This window comes from Zonotrichia leucophrys, chromosome 2 (assembly GCF_028769735.1).
Source record: "Zonotrichia leucophrys gambelii isolate GWCS_2022_RI chromosome 2, RI_Zleu_2.0, whole genome shotgun sequence".
Classification (NCBI taxonomy): Eukaryota; Metazoa; Chordata; class Aves; order Passeriformes; family Passerellidae; genus Zonotrichia; species Zonotrichia leucophrys.
The window spans coordinates 65,328,718-65,352,052 of NC_088171.1; the positions used below are offsets into that span (position 1 = coordinate 65,328,718).

At 41.0% G+C, this 23,335-nt stretch overlaps 1 protein-coding gene across 10 annotated transcripts in view; it reads right to left on the minus strand.

Moving 5' to 3' along the window:
* Nucleotides 1–21,445, minus strand: part of PHACTR1 (phosphatase and actin regulator 1) — a 304,933-nt gene extending 283,488 nt beyond the window's left edge. Inside the window, exons 1-4 of one of the 10 annotated variants that reach the window (XM_064705249.1) lie at nucleotides 21,336–21,445; nucleotides 14,924–15,035; nucleotides 3,730–3,876; nucleotides 1,961–2,107 (exon numbers count right to left, since the gene is read on the minus strand). In XM_064705249.1, coding sequence (XP_064561319.1) covers nucleotides 1,961–2,107; nucleotides 3,730–3,876; nucleotides 14,924–14,984 — 355 coding nt within the window. In that variant the 5' untranslated portion in view covers nucleotides 14,985–15,035; nucleotides 21,336–21,445. Of the gene's footprint in view, nucleotides 1–1,960; nucleotides 2,108–3,729; nucleotides 3,877–14,923; nucleotides 15,036–16,248; nucleotides 16,389–17,104; nucleotides 17,492–21,335 lie in introns of those variants that run through there. The other 9 variants (XM_064705255.1, XM_064705258.1, XM_064705257.1 and 6 more) reach the window with 9 other exon arrangements.
* Between the last annotated feature and the right edge of the window lie 1,890 nt (nucleotides 21,446–23,335).

Consider the following 23,335-nt stretch of genomic DNA (forward strand, 5'->3'; position numbering starts at 1 on the left):
CAGAAATGAAGCGGGTATCAGCGGCATGTTTCACTTGCTTTTTGGCTCTCTCACTCAATACTGGTTGCTAAGCAATTTTATTTTTTTTACTACTCACTGCCAGATGGATTAATGAAAACACACACTTGCACTACTTACAACATTTTTCATTTATATTTCTTGATACACCAGTACAGTTTCTTTTAATTATTTCTTTTTTAAGGAATTCCATTCCCAGGTTTGCAAGTAAAGACCCAAATTATAGAGAGCCAGGGGGAGGGGAGGAACAGAAACAAGTTAAGTGTAATTACCAAATTATTTGGTGGATTGCAGGAAAGAGGTACCTTGAGACTTGCACTTCCTCTGGGACTTGCAGCAAAGACAGCATGTCTAGCTCAGCATAGAGATGCGAGGCACCAGGTGACCTGAAGGTGCCTTGCTCTTAGCTGGTTTATCTATTTATAACTACATGTCATAACATTACCTGAGAGAACACCAGTCAGCACAGTGTTATTTCAGCAGTCAAATAACCATACACAGCCTTTTTTTATTTACACCTCACAGCAATGCTCTTTCTGTTTTCACTTTCAGTTCTTTATAGAGCTGAAACCTGGCACTTGGCACAGTCTTCCAGCCTGTGCCCTGGAATGCCACCCAACTTACCCATGGTTTGGCAATTTTTTAGAAGTTGTGATCAGAGAGAAATAATGACACGCCATACAATGTGACCAACTGTTCTGCCAGTGGCAAAACCAAACTGCGCATCAGCCATTACCAAGGGTGTAATTGCAGCAGGGATAACAGGAGGGGGGAGGGGAATCTGTTCCATCCCCAAATGGAAAAGAAAATGCATCTCTGCCATCTCCAACTTTCTGCCAGCTGAAAGGGGGAGGAGGGATGGGAGAGACTGCAGCAGGGCAAGCAGCAACTCCAAGGCAGCTCTCTTCCCTTTACAGCTGGCAGTGAGCTCACAGGCTCAGCATCAAAGAATGTTACACAGTTGGGTCATTTTGTGTGCTACTGCTGGGACATGAAGGGAGGCTGCAGTACTGCTGGCTACAGATCCTCCCTCATGCTGTCCCCCTTCCCAAACAGAGGAAGTCTGGTTTGGTGCAGAGAACCAGCAGGAAGAACTTTCTTTTGTTTTTGAGAGCAAGTAACCTCTGGTGTCGTTAGTTTGCTGTTGATAGAGCTCATAAGGAAAGGTCAAGAAAGGAGGGAAAAAAAAGAGGCCTAGTAGAAAAGAAACAGGATAGTTTCATCATGTACAGGATGAATTGAAGGGGACAGCTTAAATCTCAAGGGAGTCATGAGGAAGAGGTGGCAAAGAGGAAGGCACAGTAGTGGAGAAAGGGGAAGGAAAGGTCAGGTGGAGAACTGCAGGAGGTTCGTCCCAATAATAGGCAGAAGGAGGTGAATGCAGGGAGCTGGAGGTGTGTTGGTAGGAACCATCAGGCTGTAAACCCATTGAGAGTCCCAAAAGGCAATGCTGAGACAACCGGGGACCTCATGAAACTAAGTGGACAACGCAGGTGCAAGTTTCCTTGCACTTCTGAGGCATAAACCCATCAGGGGAAGAAGGCAAAGAGCAAGCCAGGTAGAGACTTGCAAAACACCAAGGGCAGCATGTCCAGGAGGGATGCCAGCACCTGGCGAGGAGGGACAGTGCCGAAGCCTTGAGGGGATGCGCCACCACACTGTGCAGGGCGACAGGGCGGCGCTCTGGGACAGGGGAAGCTTCGAGGGGCTGAAAGGAGCAGGGCAGCCGGTCCCGGCTCACCCAGGAGGGAGGCGCGGGGCAGGGGGAGCCGGTGTGCGGGCCAGGGCCAGGGGAGGCCGGCGAGGTGCGAAGGCGCGGGCAGCGGGGCAGGGCCGGGCGGCGGCGCCCGGGGAGCCCGCGGGCAGGGGTGGAGGGCGGGGGCGGCCCCTTCCCTCCCTGCTTCCCCCGCCGCCGGTCGCGCCGGGCCGGGCCGCCTCTCACCTGTGTCGAGGTTTAAGGAGATGCGGGCCTCGGCGAGGTAGGGGGTGTCGCTCTTGGAGCGGACGCGGCGGATGGGTCTGCGGTCGATGTCCTCCTCGGAAGATGCCGCCATTAATGTGGGCACGGTGAGCAGCGTGGCCCGGCGAGCTGGCGAGGGCGAGCGGCGGCGCGGGGCGGCCGGGCGAGGAGGGGGCGGAGGGGGAGACAGGGGAAGGGAGGAGGGAGAGAGGCGCGGGAGGGGGAGGGGAGGACGGGGAAGGAGAGAGGGAAAGGGAGAAAGGAGCGCAGGGAGGGAGGGGGAGACACAGGGAAAACCCGTCAAGGATCTGCGGACGGGAGCGGCCGCGGCGGCCCTGCCCGCTGCCCCTGCCGAGTCCCGCCCGCCTCCGCTGCGGGGCACGGAGCGCTGTTCCCGGCCCCGGCGCTGCCGGCCCCCGCCCCGGGCACGGTCCGGCCGGGCGCCTTTCCCGCCCCCAGGGGAGGTCCCGGCTGAGGTGCCGAACGCCGCCGATGGGCCTGGCCGGCAGAGGTGCCACCCCGCAGCAAGCCCGGAGCCCCGAATGCTCACTTCTGGCCCAGGGCCTCCGGAACTCACAGCACCGCTTCATTGGGACTTGGTGGGATGTCTAACGGTGCATGCCTTCACCTCCTTACCCTCGCTCCTTGGGCAAACCCATGGCGTAAAGCGGGATGGCGTGCCACACCTTGGCAGTTTAAATGCCAGGGGGACTGAGGAGCCTGCACTCAACGTTTGAAACTGACCAGCCTCAAAGCCCGGAGCTCGCCTTCCTAAGGGCTTCGGCAGGTCTTTGAGAAAAATGTGACCCTCTGCAAAAACCAGGGACTCCCTTCTTCCGCTGCAAACTGGGCTTGGTGTTTTGTGGAATCTCTGTTTCTCTGTTTAGTAATCAGCTCTTTATGTAGACGTTCTTACCCTGTGGTTTATAGGCTGCCTGCCACATTAGGGCTCCAATTTCGGTTGGTTAGTGTAATATAAATAATTTAAAAATGCTATTAAAAAAAAAGTGGGTGGCACAAAAGTAATACTTTACTAAAAGTAAAGTATACGCTAGACAGTTAAAATATGTGCATAAGAGTGTACTAGCTCATGTCATTTAATTCAGGGCTTTTTAGAAAAAATGCCAAAACCCACTCTGCTTGAAGTCACTAAACTGTCAGTACTTCCAATATCTTTTGTATTGGTCAGCTTCAATGAGAAAGAAAGACCAAGGAAGGAATGTTGGATCTCACAAATTCTGAAGGCAGTGATAATAACACCAGTTAGTCTGAATTTTGAAGGACAGCTCTCTTATTCATTCCTGCAGAGTCAAGAATTTTCTGTTCCATGTTTGCCAATTAGTCCTATTGAGGTTTTGGGTTGTGCTGCATTGACTGTAACACTGGGTTTAGCTCAAGTCTGCTGTTAGCTGTAATCCCTCCATAAATGTTCTCAAGAACTTTCATGTTTCTATGCCTGGAATGGTTAAGCTATATTTTGTTTGCAAATCAATTCTATTTTGGTGCGATCTCACTAGCTCACCCTGGCTAAAACAGAAAAAAAAATTTAGTTAGCACTTGCAGGAGAATTTTGAAAATGATTCCTGTTCATACATATGCAGGTGCTTGTAGTTAGACAGCCTTGGCATCTTTGGATGTCTGGTGAACCACCACATCGCTTGTGAACGAGGAGGTACCATCTGGTCCATCTGCATCTCAAAAAGAAGACTTTAATTAACATCATATGCTGTTTAGGGAAGGTGTGGTCTTACCATTATCAAGGTTGAAGCAGATCCGAGCTTCTTCCAAGTAAGGGGTGTCACTCTTAGACCGGAGCCTTCTGATGGGTCTCCGGTCTATGTCATCCTCAGAAGTTGCTGTCACCAGAGTGGGCACTGTGAGAAGAGTTGCCCGACGAGCTGGTAAGAAGAAATAAATGAAGATGAGAATAGCAGAGAGAAATAGAAAGGGGAAGAAGGAGGTGGAAAAAGAATAATAATAATAATAAAGACTAGAAAAGAAAAGAGAAAGAAAATCACTCAATAGAAGAGATGATCTGTAGCAGGTAGTAGAACAGGCTGTTTGCTGTAAGGTCCTTGCCTTATATTCTACATGATACAGAATTTAAGGGCTGGACAGAATGATACCAAGAAAAGATTGCTTTCTTTTGTGTCCCAAAGACACAGATTACAGATCTGTTGTTGCCACAGATTGCTTGTTCTAAGTTCCTAGTTACACCACTAAAACAATATTTTTCCCAACTTTTCAATAGCTCAATAGCTGCAGTCTCTCTTTTCCTGAATGCAGTTTTTGAGGCTGTGATACCTGAGGAGTGGAAGTATTTAAGTGGTCAGTTAATCTGCAGATATCAATGGAAGCTGATATTTCCAGATATCAGTGGAACACATGATATGATTATTATTCTTGACAAGATGCAAACTATTCCAAAACTCAATTTCTTGTTGTCTCGTCTTGAGCGTTTAAAATTAACAGCTACTTTTTTTTTTTACTCTTGATCACTTTATGTCTTAATTTCTTAGTTGTGGAGCAGGGAGAAACATAATTTTCATTCAGTAGGGATTTTGTGAACATATAATTCTATTAATATTGTAAAGTATTCATATACTTTAGTGAAGCACCAATGAAAAACCCATGAGGAAAGTATATTCTGAGCAGGATTTAAATGGCTTGGGGCCATGCATTCAAGGAGGAGAAAGCAAAATATTTAATACTGGCTCATTAAGTGAGCACTGCCCACTCCATGCACTGATGAAGCAAATGGTAGGATAGTAAAAAATTGCTGTCATCATGCAATTAGAAGCCCCACTATAATCCATAAGGAGACAATTAATGTTGAAGAGGCAACCTTCATTTGGGCATTGCCTAGGTATTTAGCTCTGGACCTTATAGCTTTGATAATGTCCCTTAAATGTAGGTGTTTTATATGTGAAATGTAATTATGAGTGGCAGTTGATTGCTTTGGGCACTGAGCCTATAAATTACAAATCACAAAGAGAAGAACCTCGTTAAATATATCCAACTAAACTCTCTGTATCTGAGTAGATAAAGATTATCACAAATGCTAGTTGGGATGTGGCTGATCATTGAAATCATGAGGACCGTCCACAAGTACTTTCTCCTCCACTTGGAAAGAGAATTTCTGCTTGAAAGCCGATCCTTACCCACAATGTGGGCCTATAAACATTAACTACCATGTGGGACCCTGTAAGAGCCTAGGAGCCTAAAACCTAAATGTTTCTTGCTGTTGAGACATTATTTAGCATAAGAGACTTTGTCTCAGGGCTTTTGTAGAGCATCACACTTCAAATAACTAACAATGAACTGTATTCTCCCACTGGGAGTAGAGAACATGACTGATAGTGACTAAGAGCATATTCTGCAACCTACTAACTATTATTCTTTATTTTAAAAGTTTTTTAGAGTTTCAAATGAGACTTGTCAATCAGTAGCTTTCAGATGCCTAAGATCTGACTAAGGTGTTAGGTATGATAGCATATAATTAGTATGAGTTAACAAAAGCTGTCATGCTCTATTTTTCAATCTGCAGTATTATGTAGTTTACTAAACAAGTAAATCTGTGCTGCTTTAGGTAGAGGATATTTCTGGTCTAACTTACTTATTTTCTGTTTTTAAATAGATTTTTCTGGGGGGGGGGAGGTTGCTCATTGCTAACGTAGCATTTGAATTTGAAGTAAAAGCAAAGGGCAGGAGTTGAAATTGATTTAATGGGGTCAACTATTTAGATTAAGCTAAAGTAAACATTGCAAGTAGGCTGTAAACCATTCCTCCCTTGTAATAGAGAATAGTAATGAAGATAAAAGAGAATGGAAAATTTCTGCTATGGAAAATTTTGTGTGCTGCATCTTCAAATTTACACTTAAGGAAGATTTATCTATACAGGAAGTTATTATTGTAAAAGTCATCTCATAAAACAACCATGTAAAAGATTTGTCTTTTAAAACTGGCATGACCTAGCTGTAGTTGAAGTCAGTGAAAGGGCACCCATGAATTTCAGCTCGATCCCAGCACAGAAATATATCTGAAAAAAATCCCAACACCAAAATACATATACATTTTTCGTAAACAGAGAATAAGAGTAAGCTTTTCTATATATTTGTTTATAAATCATTTTTACCTTTTGGGTCAAAATATTGGGATCTGGCTTGTATTCATTTTGACTGCAGGTAGGTGGATGCTAGAAAATGTTTCTTGGAGTAATCATTATGTATTACTTTGACAACCATCATTATCTACCCTTTGTGTATATTACCAAAAGGAGTTTTCAAGAATGACTGGAAATTTTAAGTAAACATTGAAAACATTTCAGAGTAGGCTAATAAGTATTAAAACATTTTGCAATAAAAACCTAAGATCAATTCTAGAACTGAAAAGTATAGCTGATGACATTCTGGTATCCACAGAGTGACAGTGAATGTTTATGCCTGCCATGAATATAACTGTACACACTCTTTTCCTAATCCACAGCAGTCTTTATTTCAAGAATGACTCGCCATACATTTTTTAGTAAAGCTGTCAATGTATGCCCATTGTGACTCTTGGGTCCATCACAGACAACCCACCAGTATCTCTAGCTTCAGCTGCTCTACATGAACCAGCTCAGTCTCTGGGACATACGTTTAGGAGATAGTTTTCCAGGAAAATTAGGAGGTATCCTCTTGAAGGTCTTGGAGCAATGGAATGACATTACAGTACACATTAAGGAACCTGCTTACTCTGCAAATAGATTTGAGACCAGTGTCTAAAAGCTCAATTTAAGAAGCCACTGCAACAGCATGAGGAAGGGAAATAAGTAATTTTGTTAAATTCTTTAATTCTATTTTCATTGTTCCTCATAGGCTTACACTCCAATTGGCTCATTGCGGCAATGTCTAGTCTGGTATTTGTTAGAAAAGGAAAAAGTTGCTTATGAAGAGAAAAATACCTTAAAATGCAACACAAGTATGTCTTTGGGAGAAGGGAAAGTAAAATATGTAAATTTTTGTATTACAAGTTCAGAGGCATTTTTAACATATAATTTCAATATGTTTAGTTAGATCTATAGCTGGTCACAATTTTTAAATACTCCTTAAAATTACTGAAAATATGATGGGTGATTACATCTTCCATTTTTTCCTTTAAGATACTTTTCCACATATTTTAATAAAAATGTTAGTAGTAATTTTTGTTTGCCAAGAACTACCTTTATGTTTTGAAGAGTTATAGTTTTGATTTTTTTAAAGAGTTGTGTTACTTAGAAAAAAAAATTGGAAAAATTTCAGAGGTGAAATAGCATCTTCCTAAAAATTAATTGGAGAAAACATGCAATACTCATTTAGATTTTTCCCCCACTTTTACCAATCAGCCTTTACTAAAATAACTCATTGGTGACACAAGTACCATGGTCATTTTTGACTCAATAGGGTCTTCACCTAGAAACCCTAATTTGCAGAGTACATTTTGACCTCAAAATGGCAAATCTTTGAAACACAATGATTTTTATCTTAGTACAAGTGAAGTGCTGAAATGTTTCTTGCAGATGTCTAGATGTAGAAAGGCTGTGTTCCTGATGCATAGAATCAAAAGCAACTTCAAATAACACTGAAAGAGCCACAAGGGGGATGCTAGTTTACATCAGAAATCTCAAAGGCTTTTCTGAGGAAAACCTTGTTTCTCAGACCAAATTTTTAACCACCTTGTAAAATCCCTATAAAAATATTTTAATTGCAGTCCTGCTATTGCTGATTGAATATGATTCTTCTTCCTTGCTACTTCTTTCCGCCAGAGAAACATATGGGATCTTACTCAGTTCTCCTTCATGCTTCTGTGGAGAGGGCTCACCATGACATGAAATATCTGCCTGTGGATAATGCATGCAGAAATATATTTTTGGCTAAATGGAAGCTTTAAAAAGATGAGTTCGGGTACATTTTGATTCATCTAGCACATGATACTCCTTTTGTGCTAAAGAAACATTATTAGGCTGTGAATATTCTTCCTTAAAGACAAACCAGGCAGTGGGTTCAACTGAATGTTTACCAGGAAAAAAAATCTTTTGGTGTGGTTTAATGCCACTTCACTTTATCAGTTGCATTTAAAAGAAGGTGAAAGGACAACATTTGGAGGATTAGATTTGGGAAATGGAGTATGAGTTGCAGGAGAGGCAGAGAGTGGAACATGTGGAGAGGACATAATTTGTCATTTATGAAGAAAGATTTATAGGCTTGTGTCTCCCACATAAACACAGAAGCACATGCATATGGATTGCTCCACGTCTCTAAAGCAATGCTGTTGAAATCTGTCATGATGGACTTCAGTAATCTGAAGCAAAGTACATGGATACATCATATTCAACCACAGGCCCAAGGGTTGCAAACAAGAGGACCCATGTGAAAGGATATCCACATTTATGTGCATGTTCGTTCTGCTGGTTTGTGGAATTTGGTTTAAAAGTGTGCACAATACACCTAACTAGCATTTTTTGTACATTTTAGGTGAAGCTTGCTTATTTCTCTATGTCCAAAGGCATAGGTTGTTCTGGAATTCTCAATTATGGGGATATGCCAGAATAGGAAGTAGGAAAAGGATTCTAAAAAGGATGAGGAAAAGGTTGATGTTGATCAGTTTCTTAATGTTATTTAAAGGTAGGGACATTTTATTAAGAATGCACATTTGATGATACTAATTCTTCTGATATTGATGTCAGTCTAAGAACTAGTGATATCACTAGTGATAGATAAAGGGACCTGGAAGCTATCGTAACTTTGAAAATATGTTAACATATTGGATGGATTAATCACACATTTTGGTGGATAGAGGGATATCCAGAGTGGAATCATTCTGGATTAGGATCTGAGGATTCTGCAGCAATATGTTTTTATAAAACACTGGACCCAATTTAATATGTAAAAGCAGAAGGAAAGTAGCAATGAAGAGTCAGCAGTGATTAAATGAAACATCTAGAATGAATCAGCACTGACTGAATTAAAATAAATGAGCAAAAAATGAAGCACAGTGAAATAAATATTGTGGAAACATAGAGTAACAGAAAAATGTGGAATTAAAACTATACCTGAGAGTACTTTATTAAACATTATCAAGAAGAATGATTTCCTGAAATCTTTTGAGCGATCATGGCCTATGTGTCTATACAAACTTGTTATCCCTGGCAGTATGTACTATATTTTTATTTCTATATTTTTTTACTTTCCATGTTTTATTCATTCTCCTGATGAATGTGAATTAACCAAGTAAATTACATGAATGTTGCAACCAATAAAAGCATACCTAATATACGTCTGTCTGTAACTTATTTATAGGTACAATGGATAGTTAAGATAAACCTGCAAGAGGGTTTTGTTCAATTAAATTAAATATGTGAAGTGTATCTTACCAAATGGCCTAGCAAGCAACTTCCAGGAATGTAGCAGAATCTTCAAAATAATTAACACAGTTAATTTTAATTTTAATTAAATAGTTAATTTTAAGTTGGTGTGCCCTGCTGGTATGAAAGGATATAAGGTACAAGGTTATAGGATATAAATGGATGCACAGCTCTCTCACAGGAAATTAGAAAGTATTTTATTGAGTCAGAAGTCATGTGAGAGCTGAAGCCAAACTCCCAGCAGGGACCTGAGAGTTGCACTGTGGTGCAAAGGTGGATGCCTGCATCCCAGAGTGGCACCCTGAAACTGCACTGTCAGCCTATGCTGTCAGACTGGCATGCTGTTGCTAGAGGCACCAAGAGAGGGCGAGTCTTGGGCCCCATTCTATCAGATCATGCCCGCAGAAAAGTGCCATGTGCTGTCTGTGATGGGCAAATCCCCTTTTATGGCAGTACCTAAAGCCTTCTCTTGCAATTTACTGGGCAGAAATTATTCTTCTCTCTTAGAGTTCATCCAGGTGCTCAGCTCCCCTGGTATACAATGGGAGGGAGGGAGGTAGGGGTTCCTCAGTTCTTAATCCAAGGTGATGGAGCCTAGATGAAAGCCAGGTACCAACAGTTCTGTGTGCACTCTTTGCACAGAGTTTACTTGGCTGTGGCTCAAATCAGTCTCTTTGACGTGGTACAAATGTTGGAGAGAGTGGTTTAAGAGGCCTTGACCAGCTTTGGAGCTTCTTGAGAGAGAAGCAAGAAGCCTCAAAATCTGCTTTCTCCCTGATTTTGGAGTTACACTTACACTGTGGCCACTGCCCATTTGCTGAGCAAGGCTTCAACTATGCCTGTGGCTGGCTACATTCCTCACTGATCCACATCCAGACTGCTGACTTCATGTCCTGCTTAGTCTCATGCCTGCCTCATCACCCATGGACTTGTCTGATGGTCTGGACTCCTGACTAAACCTGGTGACTGTCACCAGACCTGCTTGGCTCGTGTGCTGCTGTGCTTTACCTCTCATAGGTGAGGCTGCTGCCTCTGCCTGTTTTGGTGACTCTGGGTTTATTTTCCCTTATGGAGCTGCTCCCTTCTGCTGCTTCTCAGTGCCTCCTGCTCAGCTCTGTCAAATGTGAAGTCTTTCTTTTCATGCCCAAAAGCATAATTTTTGTATAGAACTTCAAGATCAATGATGCCTCTCCAAACCAGGCTACAGCCAAGATGTAATCTTCACATTTACAGCTTTGGATTACAGCTTTACCCATTTTTGGGAAAGTTACTCTCTTTTCTGAATTAGATTCTATCTTGCCATTCCTCTATGCAAACAAGTGCCATTAGCACAGGCATCTTTCACTCAGTTTCACTGTCTAGGCTTTCATAATCAGTATAGAGGCAAGACTTAGATTAATCCAAGGAAGATACCTAAGATTAGGTGAACCCTGCTTTTAAAATGACATTTTTTTCTGATACATGCTAAGCTAGTTAGAACTCTTAGGTAGAAACATCATCACTGAGGCCACCTAAGGGATAAGTGAACTAAATCCTATTCCAGGCCACATTACATACTTTCAGCCCTTGCAGTTGAAGGCCATGATAGATTTGCATTTAGAATACATTTGCAGCCAAGAATAACCAGTATCATCCAGACGCTTTGGAAGGAGAAGCCTTTTTTGAAAATGAAAGTCCAGCTTCATGCTTAGATTTCAGATTCAGGCTTTCCAAGGGCAAGAGGCTGGATCCAAAGGATCACAGTCCTTTCTTTCCTGTTTCTGATTTGCAGATGCGTCACCAGGCATTACGCACTTGGCAAGGACATCCCACCAGCTCCTAGATTCCAACATACAGTACAGAAGAGACAGTCAGGAGGGCTGCAGAGCTTAGGATATTTCTGGCTTGTGTTTGAAGACTACAGCCAGCTGGCTTCATTTACCAAGTTTTCTAAATCTAGCTAATCCTACTGGCAGATCCAGCTTTTGTGACTTTTCCATCCCTCCTGCTTCACTTTCCTTGAAGGAAACAGGGAACAGCTGTTTGAACAGCAGAACAGCCTGAACGGGCAAGCATTTCTCTGCTCCGGTGCTCAGCACATGGAAGTGAGGTGATGGCTGCTCCTGCAGAGGAGAGGATGGGAGAGGTGGCAGCTCGTAAAGTAACACCTCTCTCCTCCTACCCTAAAACAGCAAAGGCAGTTTGCATCTTTCTGCAGGAGCAGGGACAAGGTGTGGGTGTTAGTGCAGGCAGTAAGGTGCAGAGAACTGGTGGGTTAGTTGCTGGAGGATAAAACCCTGTCTATTTGTTGAGGTCAGAGTATCACACAGTCAACTACATATGACCCCAGGCCAGGTAGAATTTTATGTCATCAGTTGTCAATGACATCATAGCTATTTGAGTTCCTTCCCAACATTTTGCAGTCCTATTCCTTCCCTTCTCTTCCACCCACAAGGAATGACTAGAAATGAGAATGAGTGCTTTACAGCTGCCATTTGTAACATTGTCATGTCATTAATGTCAAAACACTGGAAAGACTTTTTTCTTGATCTGGAGTACTAAAGGGCAGAGACCTTCAAATCTCATAAAAGAGTTGAGTGGGTCATAAACCCCTATTCTACATTGTGTAAACAGAGCACTTTGTAATGCAATAACTAACAATATAACTACACTACTAATAACACATATACTGTTTTCTGATGTTGTTTCTAATTAAATGGCAGAATACTGTAGTCTTCTTTCACTCAGTTCTTATTGCAGTTTTAATGCATATACACATGCTGTTTGATAGTGTGATTTGCTAATAGTGTCATGCTATTATACCAACATCAAATAGTTACTTGCAATCCCATTAGGCAGATCTGTTGGCAATGCTTTCTTGCAGACCTTTTATTCAGTTCCATACTAGCTACTTGAGCTATGCTATTTATTGCGGATGAGTGCCTCACATTCAGTGTGTTTTGGGGGCGGTTTCAGAAAGTTAAGGCTTAATGCAGTTAGCTTGTTTTTCAGAAGGTGGAGAAGGAAAGAAATATGATGATTTTGCCCATGTTTGGAGATATCATGCCATTACCTCATATGAAAGAGCTTGTTTTTGGAAGACAGCCTTAAAATTTGGCATAAGGTACAAGGGCAACGGGAGTTAGCAGAGCTGTATAGGCAGCATGAATACAAACTCAATAGGTTTGGGTTGCTTGTTCTGTACTGGGGGTAAAGCAGCTGAGGGGAAGGGGTTATTTAGAAGTTTGGGGCTAAAGGTAGTGGTAGAAGCATTTTCTTCAGAAAAGCTTGATGATCATAATTCTTCCAGAGGCTTATTGTTTGGCCTGCCGAAGCAGTCTGTGGCACCTCAGAGAGGTTCAATGAAAGCCTCCTGAAACTTCTCTCTGCGCAGGCCACATTTCATCTCACATCCTATTGCCACTGCAATTGTTTGTCTGTTCTTCCCCTCAAGCACCTCTCCTGTTGCCAGGGGGCTGCTGTGTTGCAGCATTTGAGAATGTAAAGAAGAAGCATTGTCTCTTCTGTGCTCAGAGCAATTTCCCTGCTGGCACTCAGCTTGTTGGAGAGCAGCTGATCTCAAGCACAGAAATAGGAAGAGAGGGAAGGTTACTAGATTTTGGAGAAGAGACCTCACCTCAAGCCTGTAGAGGTAAGAGATGCAAAGGGCAGGAGCTGCGAGAAATGCAGTAAAAAGAGCAATGAGAAAGGCGAAAAGTGCAAGGGGACAGAGCCTAAGTGCAGCATGGCTTTTCTGTCAATGTTTCTAGTTGTGGAGGGAGGTGGAGTGTGGGACACTGGTGCAGAGGAGAAGCATGTAATTGGTAACTTTCATAAAACATTTCCAAGCAGGGCAACAAAAAATCTCCAAGTCTCAGTGCCAGCTCCTACTTGTTTTGGCCAAGGGATAAAAGTCTACATGACAGACCTAGAGGTCAGCCCCCTGCTGATGACATTTGTATCAAGGAATACAGTTCTGCATAATGAATATTTTTCCTTCTTTTGGATTTAATAACTGATCAGTACAAGCATTTCTATATCTGCTAACAATATAATTTCTCCAAGTATGGGTAAGATAATAATGTTTTTTCAATCTTGCTTGTTTGGATATAGTTATAGCTAAGTTGACCTGCACAACCCTTACAAGTCACTCTGTGCACATGAGTGTAATAGACTTTCATTGCATGATCATATATTCTTTCTTCCATAGTTGCCTCTGTAAGTTGCAGTGCAGGGCATTGGGATGCTGTTGATAATTTGCTATGGTTTGTAAAGCAGGGAGATGTATATTCCTGAATTTTAGTTTCTATGGAATAGAAATGGTTTGTTCCCATAGAGACATAGAGATATCACAAAATTGTTATGGTTGGAACTGGAGGTCATCTAGTCCAACCTCTCTGCTCAAAGAGGATTGAATAACATATTTCAAAATTACTTCTTAGCAACACCCAGGTGTTTGTTGTATTTTAGAGATGGCGAAAAAAAACCCCATCAAAATCACTCATTGCCCTCAGTGGTTTTTCCCTGATTTTGAGGTGCTTAGTATTGCTTCTTTTGTTCAATGCAGGAAGCTGTGTTGTGACAAGAAAGGCTTTCAACAACTGGTACAGATGAATTTGTATCACAACAACTGAGACAGCAGCTAAGCAACACAGCGTGTGTTAGGCGGCAGCACCTCGGCTGAGCCAGAGGTCAGAGGTGGTACTGCTCCCCATTATCCTGGGATGGTGGCATCCTGTGAGTGGATTACATCTTGCTCTGGGAGAATAGCCTCCAGAGGGAAGTCCAAACTCTGTTGTCAACACTTTGCATTTGATTAGCAATTAATGACATTAATAGTGGAAGAAAAATGGATCCCATTTTCAAAAAACAGGCAGTATGTAGAAACAAAAATGGCTGATCGAGCTACTTGGCTCTTACAATTTTCTTGAATTTAATATGGTGTTTAAAGTTTAAGGGAAAAAACCCTTCTCTCTGAAATTGCAAGTTTTCTCCAAATATAGAGCTGGTGAGAAAAACGTGAACTGACTTTACCAAAAATATCATCTATGTTGTGAACAAGTCTCAACTACATTAAAGCAGTGGATCTTGGTTACCCTTCCCCTCTCACCCTGCTGCTGCTCTGTGGGGGCCAGCATTTCACAGGGGACGATGAAGACCAGTGAGAGCTGCTCTGTGCAAACCGGGTGGGGGACTGCCTCCGGGCCTTCCCAAACCAGTTTTTCCTGAGTAACACCACCTTGTGATCGCTGAGAAGAAAGAGAAGGAAGGGAAAGGACACTACAGGCTTACTCAGCAAGCTGCAGGCCATTGCTGTCTCCTCTGTCATGTCCATTTGTGTCTTGGCAGCTCTTTTTCCTCCTGCAGCACATGCAAGAGCTCTCACAGCTCCTACTTATCCTCTGAGAGGGCAGATCAACCCCACCATTACTCTTCTTGTAGTCCCTTTTAAAGCCCATGCATTTTAAAGGCCCTGTGCCCTCTCAACACTTATGTATGTTGGTCACTGGCCCCTATCTGGCCATATACATTTTAACTGTACTGTTAAACTAGTAATTTTCTGAGTCAGTGCCAGAGTTTCTTACCTTGGGCTCCTTGACTGTAAAACAGTCTGTGAGCAGACTCAACATCCAAAAAGTAGTCCATTTTGAAGGTGCTTTGTGTACAATACTCCGGTATGAATGATCAGTCAGATTCCTAGAAAAGATTATAGAGATGTCAGAGAAAAAAGCTGGTGGGTTTCTTTGCGGAAAGTACTGTGTAGGCAGTCACTAAAGTACTTCATCTGGCATATTAGGGTCAAAGTATTTTCAAGTCACTATTCATAGAACTTCATAAGCATCCTTTTCTATTTTAGAATGTTTGGTTCAAAACCTTGTCTAAAGACAAAAAAGAAAAGTGCTACTGCAGTATTAGCAACATTCCTTGTATCTTCCTAGTGCAATCACCTGTATTCTAGACAGTCTCCATTTCTTAAGACACATACTTGGATTCATCTGCCTGTTACATTTGCCCTTAAAAAGAAAATTAGAAAAGCTCAGGACAAAGACCTCCTTTAGCCAGATTCATAGCCAGTGCCTCTAAGTATGCACTACTATAACAGACTACATTAAAGATTGCATTCTTGCCACCTATGCCAAAACACTGCACTAAAAAGGAAGACACAATATTCTGGATATTTCACTCCACCTAAATGGACCAGAAGCCAACCTTGCCTCTCCTCTCTCCTCTTGCTGACCAGAAGTAGCAACAGAACATTCCACCATTGGTTTTAAAATATGTGGTAAGAGCAATCATTAAGAAACAGTAGGCTTCTCCTAGCACTGTTTTGTAGCTAAGGTTCATATTTTTGGCATCCTTTCGAATCGTAGATCTGCCGAGATCTTGGATTACAACTCTCCAAGCTGTACACTGAATTATGTTTGCCTGAGCCCGGCAGAGTTCCTGGAAAGATATTGTGACCCTTCTCCAGCTTCATTACTACCTTCTGCATTTTATTATACTTTTAAAAACTCACATTAAAAAAACAGGATTTGCAGAAAACACACAACCCCGTTCTCTCACCCACATCACAGTTCACCACAGCATGTAATCATAAGCATGCAAACAACTCTGAACAACATGTATTTTAAGACAGACGGACAAAAATACCTCTAGTTCTTTTCCGTGCAAACCTAACAAAAAGGTTTGAGGCAGGGAGTCTGATTCTTGCTTCAAGTAATTCCTTCAATTTTGCTGTGAAAAGTCAGGAAACTAGGCTTCCAAACCTTTACCTTTTCCCTTTGATTCAGTTCTCATCAATCAACATGCAGTCCTTTTAAAATTCAGAAGTCTGTCCTGATGAGAAAACTTTTACGTTCCACAGCAATTCACTTTACTGTAGCACTCCCAAACCAGAAATGATACTTACTGCAGAGTATCAAGGGCTGTCTGGCAGTGGTGTAAGCTCCAGTAGTTTCAAGGAGGGTTTCTTTGATCTTACTAAATGTCCCCAGTGTAAGCAAACAATTTTGATTGTTTGATTGGAACTCTGATGAATAATGCATAACGTCAACTGGACTTCCTTTATCAGATAAAAATGGCCAGGAGATGTTGTTACTTAGCAACAGGAGGTGACACTACGTTCATCTCCCCCACTCCCCCTCGCCCTTCGTACTAAAAAATTAAGCCCCTGGTTTTGATTTGATAAAAACTTTCCCAAGGAAAAAAAAATCTGTATCAAGTTTCCTTAAGAATTTGTTTTACACGTCGATCTTCCTTGTTGCATCTCAGATTCTGAGATAATTTTAATGTTTCATAATTATTAAATTTAAACATAACATTATGTTTTATCTAATAGTTTTCTTTCACTAACTAAAATACCTGCTTACTCCATCATTTACCATAAGTGTAATGAGATTGTTTTGCTATGAATATAATGCAAATAACATCTTGAGAAGAGATTCATTTCTTATCTGGTACTGCTTGTTGGACAAGGCAGACAGAAAAAGCAACATACAAAATGTTCCAGTAATGCTATGAAATATATAGAATATTGAGAAATCTTTCCTATTACAGAATTCCTACTGTAAGGAATTCATTCATTTTTGAAGGAGCTCTAACATCTGATATAAGCATGCTCAAGGAATCGTTGCATTTCTGCTTAAGATACAGCCTTTTACAAAATACACAATGTAGCTTTTTTTAGGAAATGCACATTGACAAAAAGCCAAAGCACTGAAAGATTTTAAAAATAAATAAATAAAATCAGATGCAGAAGTACTTACCAGTGTTACTGACCTCTTTCCATCCTACTGTCATGGATTAAGACTAAGCAAATGCAACCCAGTCTGTGAGCCAGAAAGAACAGCTTCTAATTTTCACTTCAACCTCGAAATCAAGAGTACTGAATAGAGAAAGGTGACGGATCTGCTGTTTTATATTATGATGAAATGAAAGCTCTTAGCCCAGATCTGAGTAGAACTGCTTTTTTTTATACTACATTAGCCTGCTAATTTGAGGAAAGTGAAAGGCTTTGTTTTACTGTCTTTTATCTGTTCTCTTTGCTACCCCCACAATTTAATTTGCATTTAAAATTATTCTTATGTCTCCACTGCACTCCAAGGTATGGAGCATTTTCTAATCACGATGAATGTTCAGTGTGGTTTTTTTGTGCAATGCCACTTTTATTCTGAGCCAGAAACATGGTGAGTAATTATAATTGCCAGCTATTTTCTAGAATGAAATACAGAGTGGTTGTCTGATGCAGTTTTTGATTTTTCCTTCATTTAGCAGTACATTGCAACAAACTACTCAGTCAAAGCATCAGTAAAAATATAAATCAAAGAGCACAGTGTCATGGCATGATAGCTTAAATATGCATATCCATAGACTGTGAAAGGAGAATATGTTTCTACCGAGATCTTTTCAATTATAATTTGCCTTTTAAAAGTTTAAAAGTGAGCTTGAATAGCTAATAAACTGAAATACAGCAGTTATCTCTTTGTGGCTTACAGCTGATCTAGTTTAGTATTACTGAAGCTGCACATAGTTTGGAATCCTGATCAAACCAGGCACTAGGGGCTATGAAGGGCCATGCTATTAAGTTGCATGGGCATCCTTCACAAGAGGATCATGACCCTGCTTTTTCTAGCAGGTCTTTGAGAAGTTCCCCAAAGCCTTTTTGGAAGTGAGTAAGAAATTGAAGAAGGTAGTGATAAAATTATCCTTTGATAAATTTAAACTCAGGAGTGCTGGTCAAGAGAAGTGTCAATAAGCAGACAGACCTAGTCTTCTCATTTTTGCAGATATTTTGCTCAAAAGGTCAGATATAAATACCTTCTAAAATCCGTTGCCACCAAACATTACTGGTGCTCAAAACTGGGTCTTTTCAGTATCAGAAAACTCTATATCAAGTAGCGTAGGATTTTTTGTTTGTTTTTAAGAAGAAACCCAAGAAGATGAATAAACCCTCAGAGTACAGGGATTTTTTGGAGCAAGTTAGAAAGTAAGAATCCCCATTAAGAGATTACTATATGGCTTCCCATTCCTAAGGCTTCTTATACTCTTTTCCAGAGCATCCAGACAGCATCAAAGATAAGGAGAAGCGACATGAACTCCAAGTAGAGTCTGGTATGGCTGTTTCTACACTGGCACTCCACTAAATATAGTTGGATTGAGTAGGTGTCTCCCTGTGCCACCTTAGTGGTAGATGAGGTTTACCAAACCGTGTTTCTGTTTTCAGAGATGTGACAAACATTTTCATTCCTAAGGACAAATTAAAGCAAAAGCAATCTACAAGAACACTGCAAGCTGCTTATTTGCATTTTGGAGAGTTGCTAGCACCTCCATCTTTGCATTTTGGAGGGTTTGTATTTGCCATGGTGACTATTGAACAGTAGCTGTATAGCTATGGAGTTGTATAGCTGTCCTCCAAGCTGGCCTCTGATAATAGTTGGATCCATTATCTTATGGAACAGGGGCCAGTTGCCTGTTTAGGCAAGTTGGCTTTCTTTAACATAAAACCAGGAAAAATAAGAAAGGCTGGCAGCACAGAGATTTAGAAGGAAAATAGAAGACAGGAACATCACTCACTCCAAGGATTATGCCTGTTTGCAAGCAATATGGAATACTTTTGGTTTTTCCTCGGGACACAATCTCTCAGTCAGAAGGAAATTGAAAAAAACTACAAGCTTGCAGGCTGGAAAATGTTTAATAGCACCTATCCTTTAGCCTTTGATGTATCCTCCTGATCCTCTTTGCTGTGCCCCTTTCAATATGCATGGTCATCTTCAATCATGACTGGCAAGCAAAGTCATTGAAATCACCAGCAGCCTCTCTACTGACCATTGCAAGATCATCCATCTTGATACCTTCATCCATCTCAGGGATTTACAGTTTATTTTAAATTATAGTGCAGCATTTCTGACAACTGCTAAGAGCTCTTTCTGACTAGGGAGCACTTAGCAACAAGAAAGGTAACAGTGCCTATGTATTTATATGCTTCTGTAACATTCATCATCATGAGGGAAATCCTTGCCTGCCTGATTAGAAAATCTCTAGGATGGTGTTGTGGGCTCAGATTTGACCCACAGTCCAGGAAGAGTGCAGCCCTCAGAAACAGAAGTCCAGTTCAGTTGAAAAGCTTACATGTCTAGATCTGTTTTAAACATGATCCCCAGATCAGGCTTCACATACCCCTGAGGCTCAGTGGGAAAGTTGTGCACAACTCTTGTGCTGAAGCATAGGCCACTGAGATGTGTACTCTGACTTGGTTTCCAAAGAACAGCAGAGCATCTCAGAGGACAGGACAGGGAAGGGCAGCAGTAGCCAGAACTGGAAACTGTACTCTCTAGCTCTCTGTTTTTCCTGTGCTTTATCAAGGCCTGAAGCCAAACTTGCAAAACTTCTGCTATTGACTGAATTATCAGTACAGATCCCTGTTTAGGATAACGGGTGAAGTGATTTTGTAACATACACAGGTATCTATATAGGACTAGACAGAGACTGAATGCCTTGTGAGCTAGACCAAAATACCAACCAATCAAACTCTGCTAAAGAAATACTTGGAAAAAACCTATCACACTTAGGAAAAATCTGAAGCCAAAATTCCTCATCATGAGCTTTAGTAACCTACTACATCACATTTGACTTTTCCCCAAATTAAAAAAAGAAAGCCAACAAAAAACCCTCCCAAATCTTAAGAGGAACGTAATTGAACACTTGGCATTTAAAAGGAGTGAGAAAGGAGTGAGTAGCCTTCTGGTTCTCTAACAGTCAGATACTTGTAGGCATTGGGCTGAGGTTTTTTCCTACCCTGAACTCTACTGAGAACATAACTGTTACTGTAATGACTCAGAGCCTTGAAAAAAGAGTCTGCTGCTGACAAACACTAATATTAACCTGAAAGAAAGTGGGAGAGAGAATGTAATGTGTGACTGAAGAAGTGTAGGCAAGGTGATTATTACAGAGAGTTGTTTCCTGAGGGATACATTCAGAATAGAGGAAGAATATAAAAGTTTAAGCCCCTAAGCTGTGAAGAATGGGCTTTTTTTAATTATAATGATTAGTCTTGTGCTTAGATACGTTAAAAAGAGGATTGCTACCAAAATTAGGACACAAATGTGTTCTCTATTTCTTATTTGTAATGCAAGACAGATATTATGATGCACATAACAAACAGCAAAAGACAAAAATATTCAAATGAGGTTTGCAGATTCTTTACGGAGATCGAGACTAACTTTGATGCTTTCAGAACTTTGTAGAAATTTTCTACAACTCCATTTTGGGATCCTTAGGCTGAAACCAGGAATTTAATGAGAGATGTCCAGAAGAAAGTGCTTCCAGTGCCAGTATTTACTTTTAATGCTTCTGCCATAAAAGTTATCAATATCCAGAAACATTAAAGAGAATGTAAAGGTAACTCTGGCTCTTGTGATCAGTGGAAGGTTTGGGCAGTGCTTTCATAGCATCAAGGTCACATTCTTGTTATTTAGGTCTAAAGCAAGAACTGCATGGATTCTAGTGCAGAAGAGATGAGCTTGAAAGGAGGCAGCTCCAGCATCACATGTCATGAACAAGAAGTTCAAGAAGTGGCAAGCTGAGAAAAATCTTTAAAGTGCTGTCATTGAGAACAAAGGTTAGCTATCCTGCATAGTAAAAGCCTATTCTAAGATGATGTATGGCAGTTTGATACGCCTTCATTTGAGGGAGGAGAAGTTGAAGTCATAATTATATGATAAACAGAGAAGTGAGAATTTGGGAGAGCATGTACGTTAAAGCCTATTCCTCTAGTCCTTATACAGGCAGAAATTCTTCTGCTTGAATAGACCTTCATCATTTTCCTCAATTACATGACTCGATTTTTTTTTCCTATAACAAACTACACAGGAATGGAAGAAAAGGAACTTTCTCTAGTTCTCTCCCACAGGCAACTTAGTGGAAGTAGTGAAACACAGCGCTATTTGTGTCAAGGAGAGCGGAGGAAACTAGTAAAATAGATGATTTGGATAAGCCTACCTTCACTGCCCCACCAGCATTCAGCAGTTAAGAAGGTGGAGGCTTTTGACTTCCGGCTCACTTTCCAAGGAGTTCTGGCAAAAGAACTTCAAAAGGATCTAAATCAGCTGCTGGAAACAAAGACAACAAAATCATTCATCCTGCTGGGACTCAGCAGTCACAAAAGCTTGAGCTATCCCCCTGCACAAGATAGTGTGGCTGGCCAAAAATTTAAGAGGAAATGCCTTTATTTTGCACTAATACAGGTACTAGCTCAATCTTGACCTTCTTTGGAAGAAAGGGAAAACTAACACTGGGAAACTGGAAACAATTGCATGCTTAGTGTCTCCTGGTGGCATTTGAGAAATAGCACCGAAAGCAGATCGTTCATAAGCCTGGTTTTAGTTGGTCAGTGGTTTAAGTGGGATAAACAACTGAGCTGCTGGACATAAATACACATGATTACATTCAATAAAAATTTGAGACTTGCATTCTGGCTAGAACAAAATCAAGTAACTTTTTGCTGACTGCCTTTATGTAAGGAAAAGACATAACTATGAAGTATTAACAAATCTACAAGGTGTAGTTCTCAAATAACATAATTTAATTTAATATTCATAGGGCACTGTGCATACATAGATAAATAATACATATCAGTTCTAGTCTCTGAATAATTTACTGTAAAATCATAAAATGGTTTGGTTGGAAGGGACTTTAAAGATCATTTAGATCCAAGCCCCCTGCCATGGGCAGGGCACCTTTAGATAAATCAGTTTGCTCAGAATTTCATCCAACCTGGATTTGAACATTCCCAGAGATAGGTCATCCACATCCAGTGCCTCATTACCCTCACAGTAAAGATTTTTATCCTAGTATCTAATCTAAGCCTCCCCTCTTTAAGTTAAAAGCCAATTCCCCCATCCTATCACTACATGCCCTTGTAAAAAGTCCCTTTCCATCTCTCCTACACACCCTTTAGGTACTGGAATGTTCAGAATTCTCCATGGACCCTTCTCTTGTCCAGGCTGCACAATCCCAACTCTCTCAGCCTGTCTTCATAGGATAGGTGCTCCAGCCCTCTCAGCATCTTTGTGGCTGTCCTCTGGACTTGCCCCAACAAGTCTGTGTCCTTCTTATGTAGGATGCTCCCAACCTCCTTTCCTGTTTTTATACTGTGCTATCCTCCAAAAAATCACACCATTTCCTCTTATGGTTTGGTCTCTGATTTTTAATATTAACCTCCCTGGTAAGACAGATCAACAATGAGAGCTTCAGGGAAAACAGCCTCCTGCCTTATATTTCCTACCTTATGTTGCTCTGGAGCTACTGAGGAGCTGTGTCTTTCACAGTGGGAATATTTACAGGAATTGTAATGAAACAGGTGAATATAACTGAAAAAATTGTCCAGATATCTTGAGAAGTCTGGACGAATTTTACTGCACCTCACTATTAAAGTTATTTCAAAGCTTACCTGTACCTGCAACTTAGTTTGGATGCAATTTTTTTAATGTGCACAAGTTGAGTATTTTATATATGTAAATATGTCCAACTACATATTGCAGTGTTCTCTGCACTTTTTTGAAGAACTTGATCCTGCATAATGCAGGTCAAAAATGACAAGTCTGAAAACAAGCCAGAGGAACCTAATTCTTTCGTTCTTAATTGTAGTGAAACTGTAGTGCTGTCAAGTTAGTTCTGTCTGATATCAAAAGTATGGCTCAAAAGAGGAATATGTATTGATGCTACATATTCCATTAGCATGATGGGGGCTACATGAATTCTCCTGTCTCTTCAGACATGCCTTTCTGCCCACATCCTCCTCCTCCTTAACCATACATGGCAGGCTCAGAAGAGTGCTTAAAACTTCGTGTTGTTCATTTTAAAGAATTTCTTCTTGCCTTTGAGCAATCCTTCTTTGCACCTTCAGCAGTAATTTGTAGGATTAATACCAAATTTGCATTGTATTGTGGAACAGCTAATGCAGATCCTCTTCTCCAGCTTCTTCAGCTTGACAAAAGAGA